The 18,097-nt window shown below is 42.9% G+C and overlaps 1 protein-coding gene across 1 annotated transcript; it reads right to left on the minus strand.

The window, feature by feature from the left end:
• Nucleotides 1–8: 8 nt before the first annotated feature.
• On the minus strand, nt 9–17,736 carry LOC142017203 (CD63 antigen-like). The gene is made up of 7 exons (XM_075001921.1): nt 17,662–17,736; nt 15,644–15,832; nt 8,098–8,172; nt 5,726–5,821; nt 3,775–3,924; nt 549–632; nt 9–74 (listed from the first exon to the last, which is right to left on the minus strand). Exons 1-7 carry the CDS (start codon nt 17,734–17,736, stop codon nt 9–11), a joined length of 735 nt encoding a protein of 244 aa, XP_074858022.1.
• Nucleotides 17,737–18,097: the final 361 nt, after the last annotated feature.

An 18,097-nucleotide genomic window follows, 5' to 3' on the forward strand; every position in this document is an offset into this window, starting at 1 on the left:
CTGAAGGCTCACAAATTCACATAATCTTCCTTCAGTATTCTCAGTAGCATGTAGCTAAATAAGATCCCAAGTAACTGAGGGGGAGAAAAAGGTAGAGATAAGAGATTAAGCTTGATGCTGCTAGAGTTTAAGAGTTGCTTTTAAAACAACCTTTACTCCTATATATTTAGGAGGAAAAGACCCTCAGAGCTGACAGGATTCATGAGTATTACCGGAACTAGAAATCCTTTTTTGCCACAGCACTGATGCTTTAAACATTTGTGCACCTTTAACATATGTCATGACATGTTAGGCAAAATGTGACTTGTGCTTTCTTGGGCTATAGCTTAGTCTCACACAGCAGGGTGAAGTGAACCAAGGTTAAGAGACTTGATTCTTTCATAGGGTTAAACAGCTTACTATTCAGTAATTTATATGCTAATTTAAGTCAGTTTAGTTTATTCCACATCAGTATTTTAGATGTTGACCCTTGTGCTTCTATTTTATTGCATGATCACCACCACCTGGAGTTTGAATACAAGACAGGCAGCTACACAATCAATATTTACCTGTGCAAATCCAACACTTATGCCAACTCCTCCAATAAGAGCAATGTGTTCTTCAGCCCATTTCCTCAGCTTTTGAATGCATCCCTAGGAAAAAACAATAGCATGCTAAGCACAACATTTGGCATATCCAGATTCCAATACCTATAAGAATAGGAAGTGAACTACATCTAATAGGGTACTCCTTTCCAAAAGATTCAGCACAATGGGTACAGCAGCCAAATTGTACCATTCATAGGAGATAATCCAATCTTTGTTGCAGTTGTAGCTGATCAAGTTTTGCTAAAAATACCTGCCAAAGAACAGATGGCTTGCAAGAGACAACACTAAGACTATGGTTACACGAAGGCTGTCTCCACACTAGCTCCCAACTTCAAAGGGAGCATGGTAAGTAGGGTGTTGGGAGATAGCTTAATGAAGTGCTGCATATGCACCTCAGCACTTCATTAGTAAATTCTCCCCTGGTGGCAACTTCAAAGTGGCAAACTTTGAAGTGCCAGCTTGCATGTAGCTGAGGCTAATCCACAGGTACTTGGAAGTGCCCAGGCTACTTCAAAGTCTCTGTACTCCTCAAAATTTGCTTCAGAAAATTTTGAGTAAAGAGACTTCAAATTAGCCCAGGCACTTTGAAGGACCTGCAGGTTAGCCACAGCTACATGCAAGCTGGCAAGTCAAAGTTTGCGGCTTCGAAGTTGCCGCAGAAGGAGAATTAACTTAATGAAGTGCTGCACATGCTCCGCAGCACTTCATTAGTAATCCCCCACCATCCTACTTACCATAGCTCCCAACTTCAAAGGGAGCAGTGTAGACACATCCTAAGAGTTCTGGCAATAAAACAGGTCACGTATTTGCACGCCAAGTGCCTTTTGTCAACAGCGTATAGACAAAACCCAGCACTTTCCCCAATTGGGTCCTGCCTCTCTACTATGAGGCATAATGCCTTTGTCAACAGATTTCTGTCTACAAAACAGCTGTGTAAATGCCTCCAGAGGGCCTCTCTCAACAGTCAGGGCATCCACAACAGTAGACAGCCCTGGCTGCTGTGCTTCAGGTGCCTGTTTTGTCAAGAGAGCAGCCAGGCAGTCCAGCTGCTCTGTTGACAGAGCAGAGTGCTCTCTCAATTTGCCTTAGTGTGTGTCCACACTCTGTCAACAGAAGTTTTGTAAGGAAATCTTCTGACAGTGACGTCTATTGACGGAGCGCTGTAGTTTAACTGTAGCCTAAGGGTATGTCTACACAGAAAAGTTATTTTGAAACAGCCATTTCCTAGTGGCTAGCTTAATGAACTATGTAAACCTCATTCCATGAGGAATAGCGCCTATTTCGAAATAGCTATTTCAAAATAAGGGCTGTTTAGACAGGCTATGTCTGCACATGTTCATCCCTTTTGCAAAGGGGATGTAAATGAAGTGTGTTGAAAATGCTAATGAGGCACCAATATGAATATTCAGCACCTCATTTGCATAATGGCCGCCACCCAGTGCCTCAAAAGTGCTGCTTTCAAATTGCAAAACTAGCTGTGTAGATGGAGTTTCTTTGAAAGGAAAGTAGTAGAGACAGAGCGATGCCAAATTAGGAAAGATCCCACTGACTCAGCTAAGGCTAGCTTTAATGATAGCTAGGTCACCCCTATATTCAAGCATTACCGAAGTCAGAATGCCAGTGCAATACAGTAAAGCTTTCCAAACCCACTGCACAAGAGTGGTTTTATTGCTTGTTCTCTTAGCTGCCTCAAATTGCATCAGGCGTATTTTAACCTCCAGGTTGAGACTAGTTTTGGAAAAATGAGGGATATTTGAAGTGAAGCATTTCTTTGGTCTATAGAAGATATTGTGTATAAGAACCATTGCCTGGATTTAGGAAGTCTGACGTCAGTTTAGTTCTGAAGTAAGATATTACCCCTTCCCTATAAAAAAAGTCTGAATGAAGGGGGCAAATGAGCATCAGCCATTTTACTAATAACATGGATCCTAAAACCTCTAATAAGGTTAATTCAGCAATTCTGTCCAAGGTTAACAGGGACAGAAATCATGTTATTTTTATTCTACTTTTCTCATTATCTTGATTCTAAGAGAATACATATTACTTTACCTTTCTAGACAGGTTCACCTTCTGAACTTTCAGCCATGGATATATATTTCTGAACATTTCCCTTTAAGGAAGAGGAAGAGCTGTTCCATGGTTAGGGTACTAGCCTAGGACATGGGCAACCTGGGTTCAGTTCCCTGGCCCCTCCTACAGGCTTCCTGTGTGGTCTTGAGCAAGATACTTTTTTTTTTTTGGGCCATAGTCTCTCCTAGAGTTGTTAGTTTTAGGCAATTAGAAAGCTAAGCACCTTTTCCCTGTCCTCTACCCCACCTCTTTTTCCAAGGCCCTACCTATCCTGCCCCTTCTGAGAGGCTGCTCTCCAGTTGTCACTTGCTCTCCCCCACCCCCCATGTTCACATTGTCATCAGGCTGGTGCAGGAGGAGATGAAGGCCTTGGCTGGGAATGTGGTCCTGGAATTTAGGGATTCAGTGCATTCGAGGGGGCTCAGGGTAGGGGTCTGGGAACTGAACCCAGGTTGCCCAAGTTCTAGACACCTTCAGGAGCTCTTCAGAAGTTGCAATATAATCAACTCCTAGGCATATGGACAGCCTGGCAATTCTTTGAAGTGTATGCTGCCCCCACCTGTGCAGTTCCCATTGGCTGGGAACCATAGTCCATGGGAGATGCAGACTTGATACAGGATGAGCCTGTAGAGCCTACCCAGCCATCCTTCCACCTAGGAGCCAGTGGGACATTCCACTGTTCCTCAGAGCCTTGTGGAGACAGGTAGGGAACCTTTCAGCTCTAACAACCAGATTTTTTAATGGCCCAGTCAGCAGTGCTGATTGGAGCCTCTTGGGTTCCTTTTTGACTCTGCGTTTCAATCAAAAACCAGGCATGTAGCAATAGCTTCACTTCCCTCCAATTGTAATATGGCAACAGCGGTTATTCCCTACTTTTCAGAAGTGAAGAGATAACTATATTAAGATTGAGAGGCGCTACAGTAATGAGAGTACACAGATGCCTTAGGCAGATTTGTTAAGGAAAGCTTACATATTCCTCTGAAACAGTGAGTAGCAGAGGCTGTCGGCCACATTTTTAGTCACTTTCCATCTCCTCTACAAAGCCTACAGGAGCACACTGACGGGATAGCATCATGTACTGCCTGGTAAGAAAATTGGCTTCTAGAGCCTAGGGTACCTCTTGATTGATGTTAGCAGTATCGTTGCTTAGGTTCATTCCACAACTTTTTGTTTTCTTCTTGCAGCAGCTATTTGGAACAGCTGAACTGAGCGATCCAAACGTAGTATTGAACCAGTCGGTATAGTTCTGAGCCCCACAGCACTGCAACTAGAATCAACGTTTTTTAAAAAACTGCAATTTTAAGCAAAAAAAATCTGCTAAAGTGATTTTATGCAGCACCCTCAGTCAAGGCAGAGTTCTTAGGAAGGTTTTCAAAGCTGTTCAGAACACAATAGCAATAGACAGTCAAAGGATGCCAGTCCACATAAGCAGCGTACTTCCCATTAAGATTGCCAGTTCTAACTCAGACAGGCCTGCGCACGCTGTTGAGATTAGTCAGAGAGTTTTGTCCAAAGCCAGTGTTCCCTCTAACTTTTTTCCATCCCTGGGTAGAATAAATTCTGTTCTGTGCACTGAAGCATGTGCAGTTGTGCACCATAGACAGAGACATGCTGCCCACCGTGGGCACTCTGCTCATCAGCTGGGCAGCACTTGAATCTCTTGTGGGCAGCCACCCAAGCACTCAACTTACAGGAAACGCTGTCTGAAGCCATCACTTGCCTCCCCTTTGGAATGTTAGCTCTGTGGAATGTCCTTTTGAGGCCTCATTGCTTTGTAACAAATAATTCAACCTCACAAATTTTAGCACATTTCTTTGGCGAAATCTTCATTTAGACAGCTCCATAGGTTGTTGAAGCTTCACCATTAACTACACGAGAGTTTTCAGACTGACCAACATGAGGCAAAGCTGTTAGATTTTGTATGCTATTGGTTTGAAGACATCGGTTAGGTTTCATTTGTTAAACCTTAAGCCTTGACTTGTTTTCTAACCTTTCTGGAGGAAGCAAGGTGAGAATGCCACTAGCCTGGAAGTCTGGTCAGATTTTGGTTCGAAAAAGACGTGCCATACATGAAGAGAAGCTCTTAAAACAGTATTAAGTGATCTATGGGGAAAAAAGAACTCTTCCACCTCATTCTTTTACTATAACTTGGTTATATGTTTCTAGTGTGAAGTCCTGTGGCACCTTATAAACTAACAGATATTTTGGAGCATAAGCTTTCATGGGCAAAGACGTTGGTGTTCTCGAAGATACAGACTAACACTGCTACCTCTCTCACATATCTCACAGATACTGCTAATGTGGTTGTTCTGGCCCCAAAAAGCTGAACTGGACAACTAGGACCACTTCCTAGTTTGAGCAGAAGAAAATTCTATACTTAAATTTCACTAAGACTGTGTCTACACAGGCACAAATCTTCAAAATAACCATGCTAATGGCCATTTTGAAGATTACTAATGAGGTGCTGAACTGAATATTCAGTGCCTCATTAGGACGCTTCTGGCTGTGGCGCGTCGAAAGCGTTGCTTTCGAAAGCGTGCAGCTTGGCGTGGCTACACGGGGGTCCTTCCCATGTAGCCACACCAAGCCACACGCTTTCGAAGCGCCACGGCCGGAAGCATCCTAATGCTAATGAGGCACTGAATATTCAGTTCAGCACCTCATTAGTAGTCTTCAAAATGGCCATTAGCATGGCTATTTTGAAAATTTGTGCCTGTGTAGACACAGCTTAACAGAAGGAAGGAGAACTCTTATAAAGGGGGCCGGCAGAGCAAATTCTTAGATTACAGAGAAGTAGCTGTCTGAGTCTGAGTCTGAGTCTGAGTCTGTCAGTCTCTCTCTCTCACACACACAAGCACTTTAAAGAATAAAAATAATTACGTGATGAGCTTTGATTTTCTGCCCTCCCCCCCTCCCAAAGATACAGACCCCATTTTTAAATTTATCCTCAAAAGCAGTGCTTTTTTGGTGCTGGTACTTGCCAGTGCCAAGTACATACCCACACCTCATCAGCCCCAGCCCTGGGATTACCTGGGAAGGGGCAGGGGGTGCCATGAAGGCTCACTTACATTCTTCTGCAAGTTGTCTACTCCTTTGGTAACTTGGGATTCTTGGTTATATTTGTCAAGAGTCTTCAAGAAGCTCCCCAGTAGGTTGTTATGCAGCTGTAAGGAAAATAGGGTTTGTTATGTGCATACAGAAGCTATCTAACTGTGGACAAATCCCTGCACACTGCATTCTCCTGCAGAGAATCATGGAGATACTGAACCCAGAGAGGGTACCATTTTTGCCGATGTGTTTCTACCACAAAAAATGGCAACATTATACTCCCTTTAGTTAAAGAATAAGTAATATTAGAGAACTCATTAGGAGACCTTGCATCAAACCCAATATTTACATTTTGAACCTTTCACATTCCAGATCAGACAAATTTAATTATTAGCCAGACATCCCTGTCTCTGCAGTGTAGGTTACATATAAGTGCCAATGCCAAGTCAAAACTTTTCTGTAAGTCTCTCCATTTTCTATCCACACCCCCGCCCAAATGCTTGTAATTGCTGGAAATGAGATACTCATGGCACATATCATAAAATGCATTTTAGATCATTTTGCAATACTGATGGTGTACCAGTTTAGTGTCTGTGATAAGTGAGAGGCCTGCAGTGGACTAGACTCTTTGCACCCCATTCCCAGCAGTAGCTGGTTCACCGAGTACCTCTAAGCACTGGGTCACAGATGCTATCGAACACTCATTTCACTAACTGGAAGGGCAATTTTTAAGCTACTGGATGAGTAGTGGCCATCAGCATTACAGTCAACGTTATGTGACTTATGCAATTTCCAGCCAGAAATAGACATGGGAGCATTGCTCCTTTTAAGGCTTCTGGTTTTGCTCGAGCCCATAATGAGTTCTGGCTACTTGAGTGCGACAGTAATATAGCCAAAACATATTTTCCTCATACTATCCTATTATGCATTTGGAAATTGGAATGATGATTTTGGACTTACAATTATGAAGGTATTTTTCTTGGCAGAAGATGCAAGTTAAGCATATTTACCATTAGTTTCATGTTATCCTTAGAACTCCAGGGAATACCGGTTCTAGTTAATAGGGGAGATCAGATTTTAAGATCACCTTCACCTCCTTCCACACACAAAGACAACCTAGTGGAGTACTTAGGGAAGAATTAGAATCAGCCAATATAAAGCCATTGCTTTGTATGCAAATGTGCAGAAACAGATGTATATCTCCCTCTGCGCCACCCCATAGGGCACCAATTGCATGCTGTAGTGTCTGGTTACCCCGAGTACTAGTGCTTTCTTTGCCCTCCCTTTTGGAGAGGTTTCTCTCTGCACTGTTTTTACAGCTTCCATTATCTTGAGGTTCTAGGTCTACTCATCTCCCACTTGCAACCTATACTAAACACCAGTCACTGGCAGTCTAACATGCTGCCACTCAACACACCTAGGTTTTCAGACCCATTTTAACAATGAAGCTTTGTCAAAAGACACACGTGTAGCTGTCTTGCAAGTCACCATTGTAATACTTTGAGTCTCCACTTCCCTGGTAGCAAAGGTGACTACTGGTTCAGGGGAGCTTTGAATGAGGTTCATATTTCAGCCTGTGGTTAAACTTAAAAGTTATTTTAGGGCTCCATGGCTATGTCTACAACTTTCAAAAGGGGGGTGCCAATGAGGCAGATATGCTAATGAGACACTGCATATTAATTGCAGTGCCTCATTACCATAATGGTGGCCATGGCACTTTGAAAGTGCTACCTTCAATCATGTATGGCTCGTCTACGCAGGGTCCTTTTGAAAAGGACCCCACAGACATTGAAATCCCCTTATTTCAAAAAAGGCCCCATGTAGATGAGATGCGCATGATCAAAAGCATTACTTTTGAAGTGCTGCAACTGTCGTTATGCTAATAAGGCACTGCATATTCATTGTAGTCTCATTAGCATATCCCAATGTGTCTCATTAGTATCCCCCTTTTGAAAGTGGGGGGGTGCTAGTGTTGACATAGCCCATAAGTTGTCCATCATCAATTGACCAACTAAGCAAATTTGACATTCCAGCTGCCCTACTAAAAGTCAAGCTAGGATTCTGAATTGCAGCTGTGATTTCATGGCTCTCCGGTTACAGATATTTTATGTTTGGAATTAAAGTACAGTATAGTAACATTACTCTATGGTATAGAATTAAGTGTAAACTAGTACACCATCAGTCACTCAACTCAAGAAGCTAGTCTTAGAGTTGTGTTGTCAATTAGTGTGGCTTTTTGTATAATTTTTTTTAATGATAAGCATACTTTAAGCAAAGAAATCTGTGATACCAGTTAGGGTTCCTGGAGAGTACCCTTTACTTGAAACCTCTCACATTAAGAAAGTGTGCCATTTAACAACACTATGCATACGCTAAGTTTTCACATACCTACCTTCCCTCTGTAAGCATAGGCAGAGATACCAACTATGATTTCAATCAGGAAGATAATCAGCAGCATGCCTGTGAACTAACAACAGTAATTTCAGGTCACATTCATCATCTCCCAGTGCACAGTTAGTGCACTTGTTTTAGAGTAATCCAGCCAAACACGTCACTAGTCCATGTTACATATAGCTTTATGCATCTTTTTTTCCCCCAATTAGTTGAGGTTTGACAAGGGCTGAAGAGGGGGAAATATCATACCTATCTTTGGAAAAAAAGGAAAGAGAATTTAGGGAATTATAATTTAATCAGCCTAACTTCCAAACCTTAAAAGATATTGGAAAAAAAAAGTTACATTTGTAAGCACCTAGAGAATAGTAGAATTTTAAGGGGAAAGGAGTGGGGGGGGACAAAAAACCAACATGCCAAACCAGCTTAATTTCCTTCTTTGACATAGTTACTGGCATAATGAATAGGGGAAGATATGGGAAACTTGTATATGTGAGTTTTCTGGATTTTTATAAAGGTTTTGACAATCCCACATGACACTCAAGAAAACTGTGGAACTATAGTCCAGATGAAATTACTATAAAGGAGAGAATGCAACTGGGTGGAGAAAAAAAAACAAACAAAAAAAAAAAAAACCTCAGTAATTATCCATTTTCTTTCAGATGATGCAGACAAATCAAGTAGAGTCCCATTCTAGGTGCAGTACTATTCAATATTTTCATTAATCACTTTGATAATGGAATGGAGAGCATGCTAAAGATTTGCAAATGACGTGAAGCCTGAGGTAGTGGAAAGCACTTTGGAGGACAGGATTAGATTGCAAAGTGACTTGGCAATTTGGAGAACAAATAATGAAAAGTCAGCAGGTGGAAATTCAATACATAGTCAAGTTAATACATAGGAAAGAAAAAACAAACAACAAACAACAACTGCCCCACTACAAAGTGGAGAATGACTAGCTAGGCAAAGTAGTGCAGAAAAGGAGTCAAGTGCATAGCATAGGGAATACAACTGCATAGGCGATACCCAATTGCAAAACAGGCTAATATTCTGGGCCACATTAACTGGAGAGTCATCATAAAGCAGATGTTGGAGGTTATTGGACTTCTGTACTTGGCACTGGTAAAGCCTTAACTGGAATACACTGTCTAGTTTTTGACCCCCTACTTTAAGTAAGATGTGAACAAATTGGAGAGTCCAAATGAGAGCAACTAAAATGATAAAAGGTTCTGAAAACCTGACCTATGAGGAGAGATTAAATAAAACTGAAGGTTTTGTCTTGAGGAAAGATGACTCAGCATGATCCTTTAGCAACCCTTAACATATCTGAAGACATCTAGAGACGTATTTCTTAAACTCTTTAGCTACGTCTACATGGTCCCTCCCTTTCAGAATGGGCATGCAAATGATGCACAGATTTAAATATCATGCCTTATTTGCATATTCCCACATCTGGTTTCCAGAAGAGCCTTTTCTGGAAGCCAAAGCAGCCAACTGGACAGGGTTCCTTTGAAAGGAAACATTCTTCCGGAAACAAAATTTGCATGCCCCATCCAAAAGAAAGGGGTCATGTAGACACAGCTTTTGAGACCACAGAACACCAAACAGTAATTTTTTTTTAAAATGTGGAACACTTGTGAAAATTTTCTTAAAAAAATTGTCAGACCAAAAACAAAAACCCAAACAGCAACATATACAGAAAAACAAAATTAAATTACTTCATCGGGTATCAGAAATGAAGTAATAACATTGTATCTGGTTTTAATAACAGAAAATATATACCATCAGCATCTGATATCAAAAGTGTCAGAGGCCTGCAGCACACCTGTGGGTTGTTCACACAACACCAGTGTTCCATGGAACATTGTTTAAGAAAACCCTGCTCTAGAGGACTGTGTTCAGTTGTTCTCCATGTCCACCGAAGTAGGACAAATAATAATGGGGATAATCTGTGGAAAGAGATTTACCTCACATATTAGGGAAAAAACCTTTCCCTTTACAGGGGAGGTTGTGGAATGCCCATCATGGGAGGTTAATTACAACAGGTTAGGCAAACATCTGGCAGGGACTGTCTAGGTATGCTTGTTCCTGCCTAGGGGAATACCACAAGGAAGGAAAGATCAGTTGACCTCAGTTTCTCTTCCAGTGTTACAATTCTATTGTTTCATGGAAACTTTCACCTTCAAAAGGATCCTAAACAACAGATTAGAAGGTGAACTATTCCGAAGGTAAATTTGCTCAAATGAAGGCCTTAATATTGGTCCCTATATCACAATCTACTGTACTGAGATGCAGTCTTTTGAAGACAAGGATATCTACATGTCATTAAAACACTACAGATAACATTTCAGCAGCTGTCAGTGCTGTACTAATTCTGGTCACTTTTGAAAGTGCCACTTTATATGGTTCTAGGTGAGGGCTATTGCAGCCAAGTGCAGTAAAAATGTAGACAGAATGCAGTTGCTGTTGAGATTGGCCACATTTTCTGAGAACTGTTACCCATGTTCACCTGAAAGCAGACACAGATGTGGAGATGTCACATTAAATCAACTAGGAGACATTATTTCACTCTTTCAGCAGGCATTTATCAATTAATCCAATTATTCTCACAACCACTCGCATTGTTGGGAGCTGTTGTGGCCTAGAGAAAAGCAACAAGTTTACCCACCTATGAAGTGGGGACAGAATTAGATCTAATTCAGAGGTGCTGAAAGAGTCAAGCTTTTGCAGGGACTAAAGAGATGGCCTCATCAAATCATTCACTGCTGTAGTGATTGGCATATGAAGCAGTTGCATTAATAGAGTGTAAGGAAGTAAGTTTCTTGAGTCAGGATAAATCACACTCAGGTTAAGACATACTAGCATGAGCAGCTGCCATACATGTATGAATTACATATTTTTAATTTTTAAGCTTAGTTACGCCAATAGGTCACTGAAGATTTTAGCTGTTCCCATGCATTTCTGTTAAATGGCAATTTAATCATAATGAATGCCTTCCTCAACTCTGTCATGGCTGATCAAATCTGGTAAAACTTGAAGAACGGCATAACTTGCCATAATAGCAGATTCAGCCAAAAAAATACCTGGTATTTTAGATGTAGTTATACAAGTCTAAGCTTGATTCTTGTGGTTTTATGAATGTGAATATTACAACCTCTCCCTTTCCTTCCTGCCTTACAAATATCCCCTTTAGGAAGGGGTTCTGTTTCCTGCTTAATTCCAAAGTCTCTTTTACAGTCAGCTAATTCAATTCTTATTGGAGTAATTGGTTACCCATTGCAGTGGTCAGAAATTTAGACCATACTAGTTTGTTTAAAAAAGAAATAGCCACAGGCACCTGGATGCCATTGCTTGCTTTAGAGTCCAGAGGGCCCTATATTTCCAAGCCACATTTCCATGAGAAAGCTCATTTTTAAGAAGAAAAACATAACACACTAATTTCCTTCATCTTAAGTGAAGTTTGAGTATTTACAGCCCATACCCACAAAGATTTTCTGCATCTCTCCTCCTGGAAGCAGAGCCTGTATTTGCTGATGGGATCATCCAGTGCTTAGACACACTGTTCAAGAGACATTTAGGCCGTGTCTGCATATTCAGCACAAAACTTCGAAATGGGCATGCAAATAGCCATTTCAAAGATTACTAATGAGGCGCTGAAATGCACATTCCTGATAGGAATAAGGGCATTTCAAAGTTGGCAGGGTCCTTTCGAAAAGGACCCCCATCTGGACAAGCTGTGCAGCAGCGAAAAGCAGCAATTTTGAAGAGCTGTGGCTGGTGGCATGCTAATGAGGTGCTGACTATGCATTTCAGCTCCTCATTAGTAATCTTCGAAATGGCTGTCTGCATGGCCATTTCGAAGTTTTGTGCTAGTGTAGACATAGCCTTAAGGTACAGAATTATTTAACAAATATTTCAATGTTTCAGCTATAAGTTCAATACCTAACAATTGGCTCATTCTTCCCAGTACAAGCAGGTTTATGTGAGAAGTTGATTTGCCTACAGCAGTATGTCAATTGGTACTATTGATCTGGGGGACTTAGGAGGTCCAGTCTTCTAACAGATGTCCTTTCCCACTAACGCTATAAGGAGAACAGGAGACCTTATAATACCCAGGAAAAGAACTGTGAGCTGAGGGTGAGGAAGGGGAGGAAAGCGATGACTGAGCACTTTCCACATTAGTTATGGACAACAGGATTTAACTACAAGAATAGCCCTTCAAATCAATGGGCAACATCAACATCTGTACAGACCACCATGTGGTGTACTATTGTTTTGAACATCAGAATTTCACAGTGATTTTAGTGGAAAGTTGTGCTACAAGGACAATGGCAAAAAATATATATGCCTGCAGCAGCTGAAACAACACTTGGACTATGTCTAGACTCAATGAGGTTTTGTTAGAAAAATGGCCATTTTGTCAACAAAACCTGCAGAGCATCCACATTTCCAATGGCGTTCTGTCGACACGCAGCATTTTTGTTGACAGACGTACCCCGCTGGCCAGGAGGAAAAAATGCCTGTGTTGACAAAACATGGGTCTGGATGTTCCGGGGGCCTTCTGTCAACAAATAAGGCCTCCAGGGTGCGGTGCAGGTGCCCCAGTGGGCAGCATGTCTACAACAATCACTGCTCTATTGTTCATGCCTCTGGCCCTTCTTAAAGCTGCAGGGAGCCTGGGAAACCCTGCGGCTGGAAGTTGAGTGTGCAAACAGCAGGGCAACACACAGCTGTATCCCATACCCTTGCAGCCTACTTCTTAGCAGCCAGTGGTCCCCATGGCAGATCAACAGGGAACCTATGTCCCCCCCTAGACCCTTCAGGGACCAGCCTGAAAGATCCCCAGAGCAACCCTTGGGCAGCAAGAGGCACGCCCTCTTCTGGGCCAGGGCTGAGGTCAAGGCCCTGTTGGGGGAGGAGACCCTAGAAGACCCCAAAGCAAAGCACCCCAACATCCCCATATATACCCAGATGGCCACTGCCCTTGCCAAATAGGGCCACCCCACAGAGCATGGAGCAAGTCCAGCCAAAGGTGAAAGCACTGCACCAGGGCTATGTCCAGGCCTGAGATCTTGCCCAGTGCTCTGGGGCAGGACTTGCCACCACTACAGGGAGCTGCATGGCAGTCGCCCTCTGGAAGCTCATGACCTTGATAGCTACTGCTTGGTGGGCAACCAGTTTGGAATGGGGAAGCCCACCCTCAGGGCCTTGTGGCTAGCTTTGTGGCACATCCCCACTGCACCACACCATAGACACAGCACCTAAAGGCCCCCCACACCACCTCAGCAGGAGATATTGGAGGAGGCCTCCGAGCCCCAACCTCTCCAGAGCCAGAGATAGAGTTGGATACCAGCAGCAGCCTCTATGTTGTCCTCAAACTGGTCCCCGGTAGCCAGACCACTTCTAGGGCACCATTGGAGCTAGACAAGGGTCCCTCTGGCGAGTACCCCACACATCACACTCCAGGGCATGGGAGGCAGGCATAAATGTGGCATGCTATGAGCATCACCTGGCCGACTCGGGTGGGACCTTGCCCTGCGGTTCTGGCACATGGAGCCATGTGCAAGGTAGCATGTGCCACCTGGACCCAGCACACAGCCCCCAGGTGACATCCCACCACCAACTTCAGGGGAGGCCAGACAAGCCCCAGGGGAGGGGAGGCGTCTCTTCCCAGCACCAGCCATGGCTCAAAGCAGGCTAGCCACAAGCAGACTTGCCTGACCCCAGATGCACCGAGGAGTGCAGAGCCTGGAACGCAGGCTTGCCTGCAGATGAGAAGCACAGCCTGCTCCCGTGGACAGTACCAGAAACCACAGGGGTGTGAGTGAGCCTCAAGGAGAGCCAGGCTGCTCCCAGCTCACCCAGCACCCAGGAAGGGACCCCTCTGTGGGCAGACAGCCCCCTTGGCCACGAGGTCCTGGAGGCACTGCAAAGTCCTCATGCAGCAGGGCCCGCAGTGTGGGCCACATGTGGCTCTGCTCCCAGGACATCCCTGTTCCTTGGTTCATGGTGGGGAGCACAACCTTAGGGGCTGTATTGCATGAATGACTCACAGTCCCTCCTCCTTATCTTCCTTACAGCTGGATCCACATTGACTGAGGGCCAAACCACCCCCACCTCATCACCAGGGTGAGCCCACAGCTTCCCCATCCAGGGACTGCAGCCTGAGAGGGTCTTACTTCCAAGAAGTAGACCCCAACACTGGACTTCCCCATTCCAAACTTGTTGCCCACCGACCAGCAGCTGTTGGGATGGGGAGCTTCCAGGGGGCAACTGCAACCCACTTCTCCATGGGATGACAGGCCATAGCTGGGTGTCCCATCTCTGGAGGGCAGGAGCAAGCCAGGCACAAGCTCCAGAACCACCGCTGGTCTTCTCACTACCCCATGACCAGCTGATCCCACCAGTTGGAACTGGAGTGGTGCCTTCACATCTGCCTGCGCTCCTGGTGGGTGCAGGGGTGACTGTTCTGCAGCCACAGCAAGGTCCTTGCAGATGGCATCAGGCTCACCCTCCATGAGAGATAGGACAACTGTTAGAAGGTTCAGCAGCGCTGAAGCACTTCTGCGTGGGGCCAGTGCAACCCAGGGGCCTACTTTGGCACCATGGCTCCCTGGAATAAGCTGTGTCTCCCAGAAAGACGCAAAGCCCTGTTCTAGCTATGCTGTCCCTCCAGGAAGTAAGCAAGCCTGTAGCATAGGCAGGGAATGGATGTCTGGGCGATTCCTTTAAGGGTACCCCTTGCCGGGACTCCCAGAAGGAATTGGTGACTTGCAACCCTGTATACTGTTATTTTAGGTGGCAGTTTTGCCAGTAGAGTAGCCGGGCCGTCTGACCACACCCTGTCAGAGAGGATCTCTCTTTCGATCAGCCCTGCAGTCTGCACATGCACAATTGACAAAAGTTTTGTAGCAAGGTATCTTCCAATAAACACTTCTAATCTAGACATAAAACTAGTTCCAGAGAAAAAAAGCTTCCCCACATAAGACTATTAACTCAGGTAGGTTGAAGCTTTGCCTAAATATGAATGTTGGTGTTGAGTGCCTGGTAGACAGATCCCACTGCAGTCAATAGGAGTTGTACACACTCAGCAATTTTGAGAATAATTTTTTTTTCCATTTAATGCCAGAAAATGACTTGAGCATTCCCCTTCAAAATGTTTGGCTACAGCTTTTTACCATTATCCCCATCCTCCTGAAGTAACTGCACTCAGCCCAGAGACTGGAATCTTGAGTAGCCCTGCAGTTGAAACCAGGGATATACACGTTTTCCAATAATTAGGTCTTTCACATTGGCAAGTCAGTTCCCAGACATGTGAAACAAAAGCTTTCCTCTCAAATGTAGCTTCACCCCATTGTACAATATTACCCTACAAACCAATAGATGCATCAGTCTTAGAAGGCAGATGTGAACAATGCAGAAGAAAGTATCTGAGGTTCAGCAAGGCACCTGCAACATATAGCTCATGCTTCCACCCTATTGCTTAACCTCTGAAATTTACACTTTAGAGCTTGCATAGACAAGACATGAAGCTAGAGATACTTTACCACTTTGATCAATGTGTGACTGGATTTCAAAATAGTAATTGCACCAAAGGCTGAGATGGAGATGATTATACCACCAACAATGGTGATAATCACAGGGACACCAGTGGAGGCTTCATTCATCACCATGAAAGTATCATGGAGTGTCATCTGGACAGAGACTCCTATGCACAGGAGGATAACTCCAGAAACCTGGAATAGTCAAGTGAGAGAGAACAGATAGCATTAGAGTCTGTCACATATGACTAGTCTGAATTATTGAATATCCTTTATGAAGTTGTAGTTTCCAACAGCCATCAGCCTGCTGAAGAAATTATAAAAATACAAATCCCCTTTGAAGAAGATTTGTATGCTGCCTTCTCATGTTTAGAGCAAATTACTGTGACAATTGCCTTGTTTCCTGCTCTACAATGAGGCCTATTTCCAAGCATACCACAGTAGTAAGCTGTGTCTGTCACAGACTTTGGTAGAGGGTTGAGAAACAGTGAGACAAGGCATTCAAGTCTACTTTTTGTTAGTTCTATCTACATCTTCAGTGTAGAATCAACTCGTCTTGAGTGAGAGCCACTAAACTGAGCTGCATTGTGATTGTGTTAGTAGCTGATGAGTTGATACAACTCCAGATGTAGCCTGTACTGCTTCTGCCAATTCAATTCAAGCCACCATCACACTCAAGTTTAAGATTCTTGTGTGGGGATGGGCTCACATTAAGGCAACATTCAAATTTAACTCTGCAGTGAAGACATTCCATTGCCTCCCTTAGGCAAAACTGGTGGAGTTCACAGCAGACACTAGTAAACAACTAGAATTGGGACTTTAGACATCAGTTGTTTTCAAACAGCAAGCAACTGCCATCTTCCTCATTCTAGTTAAAGGTTGGGGTGAAGATAACTTACGAAAGAGCTAAGGAAATGCCTCCTGTCATATAACAAGGAGCCCTTCAAAAACAAGAAAGGGGCACCTTTAACTAGATCTGGGAGGAAATATCTATGTTTGGAAACACAAAATAGCTGAGTAGATCCTTTTTCTCAGCACGCAATCAGACTTGTATCTAATGAAGATCTCTATAAAATTAGGTTGATAGACAAGGATATGGTAATATAGGATCTTTCTATACACTTTCTGGAACACCTCCTCCAATATGTGGTTTAACATTTCTGTCTAATTAACTGCTTTCAGCATGGACAGATTAGTTTTTCACATTAACAACTAGCTAGCTATACAAACCAAAACAAGAGAGAGACTTTCAAGTACTCTTTGCCTATTAAGCTCAACTCTTGGGGAAATAAGCAGGTCAAGCTTTAGTACATATAGTAGTTCAAAATAAGTCAGCTTCAGTTTATACCATGCCCCATAAAGAGCATTTATGGTGTGCAGGGTAGAGAGAGTACTTTCTCTATACTCTTGACTCAACTTTAAAGTAGGTTAAGGATTGATACAATTTGTGGAAGCTACCCATTTACCATTGAGCTACTGGAAGATAAGAGCTAGAAGAGTTCTCTTAGACAAGTAATTAATTGTATACTTAATAATAAATAAAAGCTCCACACAGCTTGCAACAGATACTACCTTTAAAAAAAAATCTTTGTTACATAAATCACCCAAATGCTGTAGGGTCAGTCTTATATAGTACTTTGTATCATTACTATATGCACACTCCTAAGAAGAGAGAGAGACAAATACATATATCTACAAACCCATACTTACACAGTACTCATACTTACCCATACAATGAAAACAAGTTGAAACAAAAAGAAAAAAAAACAAATAAAAACTCAGTAACTACCTATATAAGATAACAGCCATTAAGATATGATTAGCATTTTCCTTCATGCATTTCAAAATGAATCTCTAAATGAGCTATATTTATTATCAAATTAAAAGGCCTACTGTTATATTTTTTCATTGAATTCATTAGTATGATAAAAGCAGCTTTTCAGATTAACATGGTTTTTTGTCTATTTCATTAAGCTCCAAACAGGATTAAACAAAAGATAGCTCAAAAGATAGTAAAAGCTCACCCAGTAAAACAAATCAATAAGATATAAGCAAAATTTAATTATTATTAGCTTATTGCTAGAATCTATGTTACTCATTTTGCTAGCTAGGCTATTCTTACTATAAACAGCACCAGAGACAAAAATAATGTATCTAACAGAGAGTTGAAATTATCACACTTCTCAGCAATTTAAGTCTAGTTCTGCTCTTATTGGCAAATTTCAATTACACTAAAGACACACAGGTGTAATTGACAAGGACCACATTCTGACATGCTTATTCACCTGCTGATTAGTACCTGATTACTTCAGTGCTCCTGTTGATTCTTGGGAGAGCCCCTGAATAAGCAGGGGGGGGACAAACAGAAGGTCTTTGGAAGGGGAAAAGAGGGATAGGGTATTGCAGAGTGACGTGTGGGGGACAGTTAGGAGGTAGCTGATCCATTTTGTGGTAGCCAAA

This window comes from Carettochelys insculpta, chromosome 8 (genome assembly GCF_033958435.1).
Source record: "Carettochelys insculpta isolate YL-2023 chromosome 8, ASM3395843v1, whole genome shotgun sequence".
Lineage (NCBI taxonomy): Eukaryota > Metazoa > Chordata > Testudines > Carettochelyidae > Carettochelys > Carettochelys insculpta.

Bases quoted from the DNA above. Each gene is read 5' to 3' on its own strand.
- LOC142017203 (XM_075001921.1), bottom strand. From the start codon at position 17,736: ATGAGTAACATAGATTCTAGCAATAAGCTAATAATAATTAAATTTTGC. The intron at 15,833-17,661 runs GTGAGCTTTTAC...TGACTATTCCAG, and splicing joins TTATTGATTTGTTTTACTGG to GTTTCTGGAGTTATCCTCCT. The intron at 75-548 runs GTAAATATTGAT...TCTCCCCCTCAG, and splicing joins TAAGTGTTGGATTTGCACAG to TTACTTGGGATCTTATTTAG.